The sequence below is a fragment of the Clarias gariepinus genome, chromosome 4 (assembly GCF_024256425.1).
Source record: "Clarias gariepinus isolate MV-2021 ecotype Netherlands chromosome 4, CGAR_prim_01v2, whole genome shotgun sequence".
In the NCBI taxonomy this organism is placed as follows: domain Eukaryota; kingdom Metazoa; phylum Chordata; class Actinopteri; order Siluriformes; family Clariidae; genus Clarias; species Clarias gariepinus.
In genome coordinates, this window is record NC_071103.1 from 14,493,117 (window position 1) to 14,504,541 (window position 11,425).

At 38.6% G+C, this 11,425-nt stretch overlaps 2 protein-coding genes across 3 annotated transcripts; both read right to left on the bottom strand.

Annotated features, from left to right (window-relative positions):
- Window positions 1-549: 549 nt before the first annotated feature.
- On the bottom strand, window positions 550-4,695 carry LOC128520617 (nuclear factor 7, brain-like). Of its 2 annotated transcripts, none has more exons than XM_053494937.1 (6): window positions 3,878-4,695; window positions 3,535-3,630; window positions 3,263-3,343; window positions 2,913-3,004; window positions 2,727-2,842; window positions 550-1,893 (listed from the first exon to the last, which is right to left on the bottom strand). In XM_053494937.1, the coding sequence occupies exons 1-6, from the start codon at window positions 4,328-4,330 to the stop codon at window positions 1,388-1,390; spliced, it is 1,344 nt and encodes a 447-aa protein (XP_053350912.1). In that variant the 5' UTR covers window positions 4,331-4,695; the 3' UTR covers window positions 550-1,387. The 2 variants fall into 2 exon arrangements, with proteins under 2 accessions (XP_053350912.1, XP_053350911.1); XM_053494936.1 differs by having other exon boundaries at window positions 3,110-3,343.
- A 785-nt stretch (window positions 4,696-5,480) lies between these two features.
- On the bottom strand, window positions 5,481-7,811 carry LOC128520845 (zinc-binding protein A33-like). Its single transcript, XM_053495262.1, has 6 exons — window positions 7,286-7,811; window positions 7,107-7,202; window positions 6,685-6,918; window positions 6,541-6,596; window positions 6,346-6,458; window positions 5,481-6,238 (listed from the first exon to the last, which is right to left on the bottom strand). Exons 1-6 carry the CDS (start codon window positions 7,730-7,732, stop codon window positions 5,733-5,735), a joined length of 1,452 nt encoding a protein of 483 aa, XP_053351237.1. The 5' UTR covers window positions 7,733-7,811; the 3' UTR covers window positions 5,481-5,732.
- Between the last annotated feature and the right edge of the window lie 3,614 nt (window positions 7,812-11,425).

An 11,425-nucleotide genomic window follows, 5' to 3' on the forward strand; every position in this document is an offset into this window, starting at 1 on the left:
GTGCTGTGTAATCCAACATTTAAATTATATTTCACATCTTTTCAATAGATATCATTATGATATCACCATTTGTTGTATAGTAACACAAAACAAGACAGCACAGCCCATAAAAAGGGTCTCCTGGATAGTCAGTATTTTTTCTCGTGTTTTATGTGCTCCAGTTGCCAAGATGGTAGAATCATGAAACCATAAACACTAAATGGCTGCTGCAGGTGTCTTGGGAGCTGGTAGAGTGTGAAAGTATGGGCTGTCTAAAGATGTCTGTGGAAGACAATATGTTGCAAGAAAGTGAAATTGACGCTTCATACACACCTGGGAACAATTTAGAGAAGTCTACGTACGAACATGTTTTAGGGAATTGGAAGGAAAATCCAGATTCAGATGGAAACCCATCTGACGTACACATTGTGCACAGACCTGAGGTCGGGATTGAACTTTAAACCCTGGAGCTCAGTGACGCATCAAAACCATCCCGCCGCGTTGCCTCACATTTACTCTGTGAAATGTATCAGACTTATGCACATGAGGCACAGTTTTTTACTTTCTTTAATTATTAGAAGAGGGTACAAGCAATCAAAGGGTTACAAAACAGCATTGTTGGTTTAGATTTTAGCATATAGGATATCAAGCTTACAGGATAAGGTTTGTCATACACAAAGCTTATACTACTGTAATCTTAGCAAGTCATTTTTAAGCCTCACCTAAAAATACTTCACTTTATTAAGGTCCAGATACTTTTAAGCATTATATGGCATTCTGTTTCTTCCATAATATAAAGATAGAAATCAGTAAACTGAATTTGGATAGCGAGCATCTTAATGGTTCTTTATAACAGCCTCCATAAATGCCATTGCTAGAAGCATACTGTATACCATGTATTGTACAGAGTGGATGAAAATTAACTTGGCAATATTTAATGGTTGTAGGACTTTTAGTATCGGAGACTTGTAGAGTCATGATAAAAACAGTCTCTCCCCATTTTGCTCTTACTGTGCGTGCCTCGTTAGACCAGTATTTTCCAGGCCGTTGTCCTCCAAGAAGTCCAGATCTCACGCCATGTGATTTTTTCTTGAGGGGCTATGCAAAAGAGGGGGTGAACTGGACAAAGCCAAGAACACTGGAGGACCTGGAGGCACGGAGATTCGGGAGGTTCTCAGGAATATACCAATCCACTTTTTTTCAGAAGACTCTGCATTCCATCCCGGCCGTTTTAGGAAATTAGTTGACGCCATCGGTGCCTACGTTAAAATTCCAATATTTGCTTTCATTTTCCTATGTAATAAAGTATATGTACAATTTGTTCCAATTAATATGTATTAAAAATATGGACTTTATTAACAAATCTTAATACCTAGTTACTTTTCACCCACTCTGTAGATTAGATAGATTAGTTCCAGCATACTGTCAATGGGTCCATGTTCCTGCCCTGTAGGTAGGCCCCAGGTGATAGACTCAGACAACAAGGAGTGAATGACAAATAAGATGAGGTATGGAGGAGAGTCATATCATCAGCATTGTAAAAGCAAACCTGATGCCGGTCACAATCCAAGTACAGCCCTATTCTCTGTGGCTTCACAGCCAGCTCCTTCTCAGTCTCCGTGCTATTCTCATTTACTGAGTAACCTTGGTTATGTTTCAGCTGAAGCCTGATGCTCTTGTTTAAGCTGCTTATACATCCGCCATCGATGCCAACACTCCAGTCAGTCTTTTCCCCCACGTCCACTTCCCAGTAATGCTGCCCAGACTGAAAAGACTTGTGAGTTCTGGCCAGTGGTCTGTAGTCTTTCTGGCGATAAAAAATTCCCTTCTTGTCTGCGCGAGTCACACTGCGGCCATCGGAGGAAACCCTCAAATATGGGTCATGGCAGTCAGATATTGCATTACGATCCGGAACTGTGGAATAAATTACAGCCTGGGGTTGTGCTGTGAACATAATCTTCTCTACACAATGTTTTGAGTTAATATACACTGGTGACCAAAAGTATTAAGACAAAAGTGAAAACAATGTCTGGAGTATTCTGGTGTTACTTGCTCAGTCCGTGACTAATTGATTGCTTCCTAAATATTAAGTACATAAGACGGTTCGTGGACTGTTACTGCCTTCTTCACCATTGTCCAACAGGTTTCTATTCGATTTAATTCCGGACTGTGACACTGACCCAGGCCATGGCTCCGGAAGCTGAATTTGTCACATACCAAGTTCTTCACTAGATTATTGGTTAATTTGCACAACTCTTCAGTCAGAAACTGTACGTTAGAACTAATAAGTGAAATGATCTTTTTTTTGTGCACAGGCATAACTAATGCATGGCATATATTGTCGTAATACTTTTTGGCCACCACAGTACACTATACACTGTAAAGCTGCAGGAAATCTGTTATGTCTACTTATATACTATATGGTCAAAAGCTTTTTAACACCTAGCCATCACACCCACATGTGGTTGCCACAAATTTAAAAGCACACGCTTGTGTAGGCTGCCTTTGAATGATGTATGATTACAATTTTCCCCCACATGACAATGTCTCAAAGTTTTTTTTTTTCCCTTTGAACTGGAATGCAGGCTGCACCCCAGGCCTTGTCACTCACTAATGCTCCTGTGGCCCAATACAAAAAAATCCCCAGCCATGCATGAAAATCTAGCTGAGATCCTTTTCATTAGGTGTGGACATTACTATGACAGTAAAGGTGGACTTAATCTGGAATGAGGTGTTTAAAAACTTACCTGGTTTAATGGAGCCAAGCATCTTCTTCCACACAAAGAACTTCAGATGAGTTTCATAGGGTCCAAGAAATAGGGTGTCAGAGGTCACACTGAGGCCCTTCACACTTGACTTATACCTTAAATGAATACAGTAATCAGAATCAATGTCCAAAGCATGTTCTCATGCATATCACTTCCAGTACTCACTGTGGTGACTGAGTAGCATGTTCATTCCTTTTAAACCAACCATCAACTTCCCTCATTCCTTCAACAAATCCCAGGCCATGCTCAGTCCACCACTGCACAAGACACAGAATAGAAGATGCATGTGTTGTAGATCTACTTCAGCAGATGTAATAAAAGACACAAAAAGGAAAACTAAAACTAATACATATTCGTAGAACCTGCAGAAAAGCATCAGGCCGATCAGTTTCAATGACTGACTTTAGTAATTCTTCATGCTCTTTTCCAGTGTTTAGTTTCTCCTCTATGTCATGTCTGTTCTTCTGCATCTTTTCCACTACAACCTTTTCTTCTTTTTCAAGCAGTTCCTTCACCTCCTGCTCCTTCTCTCTCAGGAACTGGTACATCTCCTGGAACTGAGCTGCGATTTGGGCTGAAAGCTGTTTAGACCGCTCCTTTAGAGAAAGCAAAATGTTACTATTTCATGATGTTAAAGCATGTTGCATCATTTTTGTTTACTACAGACTCCACAACCTAAGAAAGATCCATTAATGAGTGTCTTCAGTGACATTAATGCCTGCTAAATATCAAATACTGGCCAGATGGTGCATGTCAGCTAGACGTCTCAAGTGGTTGCTTATTTCACCTGAGTTTTTGTGATTTCATTGGTCTGGTTCTTAATCAGCTCTTCCAGCTCTTTGTTCTCCTTTGATATGAAATCTAGTGGTTCCTTTAGCATCCCCTAAAGTGCAGATAATACAGATTAATACAGTACATACAGTGATTAATAGTTTTGATAAAGCTGTCGAAACTAATGCATTTCCTCAGTCATAATGCAGAAGGGTTTCTTAGATGCTCTTTGCAAAAAAAATTGCATGCATTTTGTCTTGTTTTTTATATATATTTTTTATATATATATTATATTCTGACATAATGTGTCACAGTAGCTTCAATTGTTTACATATTGATCACAATTGTCTTTCGCTGACCTTTTTTGGTGGTGCTGCATCATCCACTGGTTTGAACTTGTGCCCTTGGTGTTTATCGCCATCTCTACAAATTAAGCACAGCAATTTTTGATCCGTCTCACAGAACAGTTTTAGCCTCTCATCATGGTCGGGGCACACTAGCTTCTCTGGCTCCATGAACAGCCCTGCTCTAGGGCCAATGGCTCCGTCGCCCGTCCTGTCCTTGATGGCTTGTTGTTCTGTGAGGTGCTCCCTCACAGCATCCACCATGTTCCTCAGGACACGATTGGATCGTAGATCCCACATAGTATACGGTCGACGGCATTCGGGACATAAGCGTAAACGGCTGCTTGTCTGCGAGTGGTTGTTGATACACTGCCTGCAGAACGTGTGGTCACACAGCAGACTCACCGGGTCTGTAAATTCCCCCAAACACACAGAACACTGAATCTGCTTGAAGAGCCGAGAATCCATTGTGACTTCCGTTTATGGTTTATCGATCTCTGGCTAACTCTTCAGCAAAGTATTGACCAAAACATTAGCTTTTGTGTCCTCTAAAAGCCACAAGCCTTTTTCAAACAGACTCAAAAGTCCTAATAGCAGCTGCTGACTATCAGATGTCTGACAGCATATGTCCACCACACTGGACTTCAGCAGAGACTGGGGGGATTTTCTGGGCATGTACTTGGCACCTTTCCACCCCTACATGCTTTCCCCAGGATTCTATATTTGGGTGGAAGCACATGTTTCAGACATCGACCTGCATCCACTCATTATACACTCTGAGCAGTAATAAATCTGGGACAGTAGTCAAATTACTGTACTATTGACTTGCACATAGTGTGTTACATTATAGCTTTCTTTGTTATTACAATTACAAAAAAATCAATAAATACAAACTCAAATTCCTAATAACTACTAAGACATGTACGTTGTATATTGATATGTATAATGTCCAAGAAAATATATTTATAAATCCACCCTGGTATTGCCTTAATGTCTAATATTAATAAGAAAAACTGATTTAAGTTTTATCCATGATCCAGAAATTCAACAGGGGATTGGACTGTCATGTGAGCATAAAATGTTAACACTGATGAGCCACTGGTCTGTCTAAAGCTCTGTTGTCCTGTCTGTAGTCTATAATTAGCAAGTGTCTCTTTCAGGTTTAGCTGAATCTACTATGGATAGAAATTCTAAAATGGTATGTTTTAATGAACTTTACTGTACAATATTTTATACTAGGACATTTTAAATATAATATAATATAATATAATATAATATAATATAATATAATATAATATAATACATTTAAATACATAGTCTACATAATAATATACTTTTAAAATGAGGAAAATGTGCATATGTTATTGCAACTTTTTATTTTTTTATATAGAAATGATAACATCTTACATTAAATTTATTAAAGTTATATTTGATGAATTTATTAGAATTTATTTTAGTGAAGGAGAAAAAAAGAAAGCTTAAAATTAATAGAAGAATCTAAAAAAATATATAAGTTATAAAGTATTATATTATATTATTCTATTATTATATTATATTAAGTATAAGTATTTGACTTATGCCAAAGTCATAAAAGGAAATATTAGATATATTTGCGAGTATTTAAGATATTGTTAATTTTGTATTGTACTTAACCATATGAGTAATTTCCAGACTGTATGTCCCAGTTAAAGAGTTGTTAGTATATAAACAATCATGTATTAGAATCTAATAGTGGAATAATTTAAATGCTTAACCAATCAGATTTAAACATTCAGGAGCATTGTAATGAAGTAGGTTGAATAGCTATTACCTTTATTTAAAACATGGATTTGAATTATTAGCAAAAATTGCAAGTACGCGTTATGTTGTTTTAATACCAACAAAGGGTGAGCGGATCGCTGTTCCTTCCGTCTAAGTAAAGCCCAGGGGAGAGACAGAGGGAATATGGTGGTGATTTTGACAAAACTCTGGTATCAATAAGAGTCATTTTGTCAGAGTTATAGAATGAGACCTGTTTTTTTTCACAGTCCAGGTACACGCCTATCTTCCTAGGCCTTGGTGTAACATCCACTGTGCTTTGGTCCATATTATGAGTCTGTTGGATGTCGTAGCCAGATTCTGAGTTGAAACAAAGCACCGTGTCATTGACAACTTTACCTGATTCGAGGCTACAAACTCCAACACCCCAGTCCATTTTTTTCCCCACATCCATCTCCCAGAAGTGTTTTCCTGTGTTACATGATGACACTGTCTTAAGCCACTGTGATTTGAGGTTTTTTTCCCTTTTTAAAGGCTTCTTAGGCTGGATACAGAGTTTACTGGGAGAAATGCTTATGCTTGGATAATCTTGGTCCTCCACAGTATGGTGATGAGGGACTTAAGGGGAGAAAAATAGAAGTGGTTATGATTACCTTGTGAGCACAAATACTGCATTACATAAGGTATGCCATACACATAGGCAGTCAGCTCGACTGTCCACTCACCCATCTGGATGATTCTCAACATCTCTTTCCACACAAAAAACTGCAGGTAAGTCTCAAGGGGACCAAGAGACAAAGTGTCCGGTGTAACCCTAAGATCTTCTATGTTCAGAGACCTAAAATCATAACACATTATTATGATTAGAGAGCTATTGCTGAAATTGGGCGCTGCATTTTTTCTCTCCATAAAATACTCACGTTGATTCGTGCAAGAGTATCTCCCTAGTTATAAAGTGTCCACTCTCATTCCACCACTGTAGGCATACAAGCATATTTTGATGTACTATATGTCTTAATGCTTCAACTTGAACGTTTTATTGAGAAGAAAAATACATTCCTAACCTGTAAGAACTTAATAGGGCGGTTAATCTCCAAAGCTGACTTAAACACGCCTATTTTTTCTCTCCCATCTGACAACATTTCTTCCATTGTAAACATGTTTACTCCCATTATGTTCAGAGTTTGCTTTTCCTCTTCCTCTAGGTGTCTTTTCAACTCCATTTCTTTGTCGTTCAGAAACTGGTGCAACTTCTCAAACTGGGCAGAGATCTGAACTGATAGAGATCTGGATTTCTCCTTAAGGAAAAAAAGTTATCTATTAGATTTGTTCTTTAAAATAGTTCTTTTTTCATCAATAGAACCGGTTAATAATTTTAATTGTCCTCTTTATAAATGCTTTTCCTGCTAGAAAGAGATAAAATCCAAAAACAGCTCTCACTGGGTGCAACATCTCACTCTGGATTGTGTTACACTATGTCACCTACCATTGTTTTCAGAACTTCTTCCGCCTGCTCTTCAATCAAACCAATCAGTGTGTCTTCTCTGCCAAGGAAAGTTTCCAGAGCCTCACATGTCCTCTTCTAAAAAGTTTATCAGACAACAGTTTAAAATAATGTTATTAAACATCACTTGTAGTTTTTTCAACTAAATTCATTTAGTTTACCTTCTTGCTATGGAATGAATCATTTAGAGTTTTAAAAATGTGTCCCCGGTGTTTCGCTTCTTCTTTGCAGATAACACAAATGAGTTCTCGATCTGTTACACAGAGAAGCTTAAATTGCTCATTATGGTGCAAACATTGCTCTGTAAAGTCCCAGTTTTGTCTCGTGGTCCCTCTGGAGGCAGACAACACTCGCTCTCTCAGGGCTTGATGTTCCCTCAGGTGATCTTTGGCCGCATTCACCAAGTTTTTTAAAACACGACTTACTCTTATATCATTCCAAAAAAAAGGCGTTCGGCATTCTGGACATCTTGCATCATCAGAAGTTTTGTTCATATGCTCAGTAATACATACTCTACAGTAGAAGTGCTCACATGGAAGACATACTGGATCTCTTAAATCATTCAAACACACAGGACAGCGGATCTCCTGAGACAAACCAGAAGCCATTGTTGAGCTGATTCTTTGGTTCCTCGACTCAAATCCCTTTTATTCAAAAGTTGTTGATGAACTTTGAAGACAGGTTTCCTCTCGGCACAAAACAGCAGAAGCAACTGAAATTGAAAACGGTAGACCTGGTCTTAAATTATTTAAACTTGACTTACTGGAAACACCAACAGAGAACTTCCTTGAGTCAATTTAATGTCATGTGTTTCAGAATGTGTGCTATGTAAGGAATGTTGCAGTTTCTATGGACACAAATTAATAAATGTATAGAACATACATTGATAGGCCATAACATTAAAATCTGGATGACCTGGATAATAGTGTGTTGGTCTCTCTTGTGTGACAAAAACAACTCTGAATCACAAAGAATTGGACTACACAAGACCTCGAAAGATGAAGATGTGCTGTGGTAACTGGCACATGGAAGATCATATTGTACTGTAAGTTGCAATGTGAGTATTTACGCTCAATCAGATTGGGATCTGGGGAATTTGGAGGCCAAGTCAACACCTTAAACACACCTAGGTTATTTCATCAAAACATGAAAGGGCATCACACTGTCTTTGTCAGCATGCCTTTTTCCCAAAGTGCATCCTGGTGCCACTTATTGCCCAGGTACGTGTAACACACACGCACCCAGCCATCCCCATGATGTAAAAAAAAATTTGATCCATCAAACCAAGGGACCTTCTTCCCCTGATGCATGGTTCAGGTCAGATGTTCACCTTGTTCATCTTTTGTAGGATTGGCCAAAACAGTCTAGCCATTGCTTCCTAGGCAGACTAATGAGCCTTAGACACCAATGACTCTACAGTATTGCTTGGCTCTACAGTATGTTCCTCAAAGCGCATAGTGGAATAATTAATTTTGTTCCTGCATTACTAGATTTTTTGTTTTGTTTTGCTCTATTGCATTTCCTTCATTGTTTCCTTGCATAGCTTAAAAAAGGGTGTGTACCATAATGATATACAAGATATACAGTGCTCGTCACTATTATTGGCACCCCCTAGTTAAAATGTGTTCTTAGGCTTTTAATAAATTATTTTTTATTATAGATACAAAAAGAGAGAGAAATCCAACCTTTAACTCAAGTACAATTATTCAGTGGACCAAAAAAACAAAAACAAAAAAAAAACACATTAAATAATTTCTTTTTTACATGAAATCATGGTTGCCACAATTATTGCCATCCCTGCTGTTAATACTTCGTACAACTCCAAGACAGCACTTAATCTCCTTCTATAACATTTCACGAGATTGGAGAATACACATAGACGGATATTTGATAATTTCTCTTTGCACAATCTTTCTAGATCATCCTGGGTCCTGGGTTCTCTCTTATGCACTCTCCTCTTCAGCTGACCCCACAGGTTTTCAATTGGGTTGAGGTCTGGGGACCTACAGTAGATGGGCATGAGAGGAGCATGATTTTGTGTCATTTTTGTGTAGATTTGGCCTCACGTTTTGGGTCATTATCCTGCTGAAAGACCCAGTGACATCCCATCTGTATCTTTCTGACAAAGGCCATCAGGTTTTGGTTTATATGTCCTGGTACTGTATTTCAGAATGTTCATGCTGCCATGCACCCGCACAAGATTCCCAGGGCCTTGTGAAACAGGCCCACAGCATCACAGATCCCCCACTATACTTCACAGTGGGCATGGGGTGGTTTTCCGCACACTTATCTTTTGTTTTATACCTGACCAGACAGTGTTTGTTGCCAAAAAGCTCTATCTTAGTCTCATCTGACAAAGCACACAGTCTCTGTTGAACTCCAGAGAAAAGTCTTTTTCCTTTCATGGCTCCCAAACAGATTGTTGGCATTTGCAAGATAAACTCGGCTCCTCGTCCAGCCTTGTTTGTCGCTGTTCCAGTTGTTTTAAACTTCTTAATGATTCCTCTGACTGCAGATATGGGCAACGAGTGGCTATTTTCGTGTAGCCATTGCATGACTTATGAAGGTCGGCACACATCTGCCTTACTTATACGAGGGATCTCCTATCTGTCCTATTTAAAGAGTGGATAAGAGAAATAGGCCAATTTGTCATGTCATATTTATACCACAGGCAAACAGGAAGTCATGAATTATTAATTTAAAATTTCTAGATACTCTGATCAACTTTATAAAAAAATGCTCCAATTACTGTATTATTTTTTCAAATTGTTAGGGGTGCCAATTATTGTGTTTAGGTGATTTTATATAAAAAAAAAAATATTTTTAAGGTAAAGGTTAGATTTATCTTAAATTTTCAGTTTGAGATAATGCTTCTGCAATTAAAAAAAATCTTCACACATCTTAACCAGGGGTGCCAATAATAATGACCAGCACAGTACAATACAATGGGAGGCATGAGGTGCTGGTTGACTCACTTTATATCAGTGCTTCTGTATTGCATATTTAAGTATAGGTACAGTGCATTTATGTCATTATATTGGGGAATTTGTTTTTATGCAGAGACTCTGAAAAACTACTTAATGTATCTACTGCCGTTTTATATATCTTTATCCTGATCTCTAATATCTTTATTAAGAGCATACAGAGCCAGATTTAGGCTAATGTGAACCTTTTTACCAAGACAGTTTCCCAGCTCACAGCACAGCCCTGGCTATTTAAAGGCCTAATATAACACATAGTAGGCTTCTGACAGGAAAATAAGATGTGTGACAGATTGATTGTTTCACCTTACAGTCCATTGCAGGCACATGCATGTGTTAGGCGTTATACATTTCCTTCTGTAGAAACAGTTACACAAGTTGTTAAGCAGGTCAGCCTGTGCATATTGGGCCAACATAAGGAATTTTGTTGGAATGAGGAACCAAGGTGTAAAATGGAAAAGGAACAAAAGCGATGTTGCGATCATGTGCTGAGACTTACTGGGTGGTGGTTGACTTGGCATGGTTGTTTTGGCTTTTAAATAAACTACTATTACTGTATAATCTGTTCTATTCTAACAAGTTATGACAATAAAACCTGATGTTCAGCATTATACTACTTGGTGCTTTAACAAAGAAATTAATGAATTATGCTTTATGTACACTTGAAGTATTTATAGCACTGATAAGGAGCTTGTTTCTTGAAGAATTCTGAGAAAAGTATTGCTTTTGCACCAATGAGTCACAGGTCTTTCTCAAACACACTCTCATCTCACTCACCTTCTATACCCCTTTATTCTGTATTCAGGGTCGCGGGTACCTGAAGCCTATCCCAGTAGGCTCAGGGCACAAGGCAGGGTACACCCTGGACAGGACACACACATACACACACTACGGGAAATTAGGGAACGCCAATTGGCTTAACCTGCATATCTTTGGACTGTGGAGAAAACCAGAGTACCCGGAGGAAACCCATCAAGCACGAGGAGAACATGCAAACTCCATGCACACAGAGACGGGATTCAAGCCTGGCCAGGAATCAAACCCAGACCCTGGAGGTGCAAGGCGACAGTGCTAACCACTACACCACCATGCCACCCTCTTTTTCAAACTCAACTAAAGAAACTGTAGTCCATGCCCACGCTTCTATTATTCAGACCCCCAGAAATGAAAGGTGACGTATTAGTTTAGTCCTCTGCACCAGTAGTGAAACACAAACATTTTTTCCTTTTTTTTGCTGCAATGGAAATTTGTTGGATACAATATCCAGGGTTCTGAGTCCACTTAGACTGTATATATGGATTTTTTCTAAGTGTCATATTA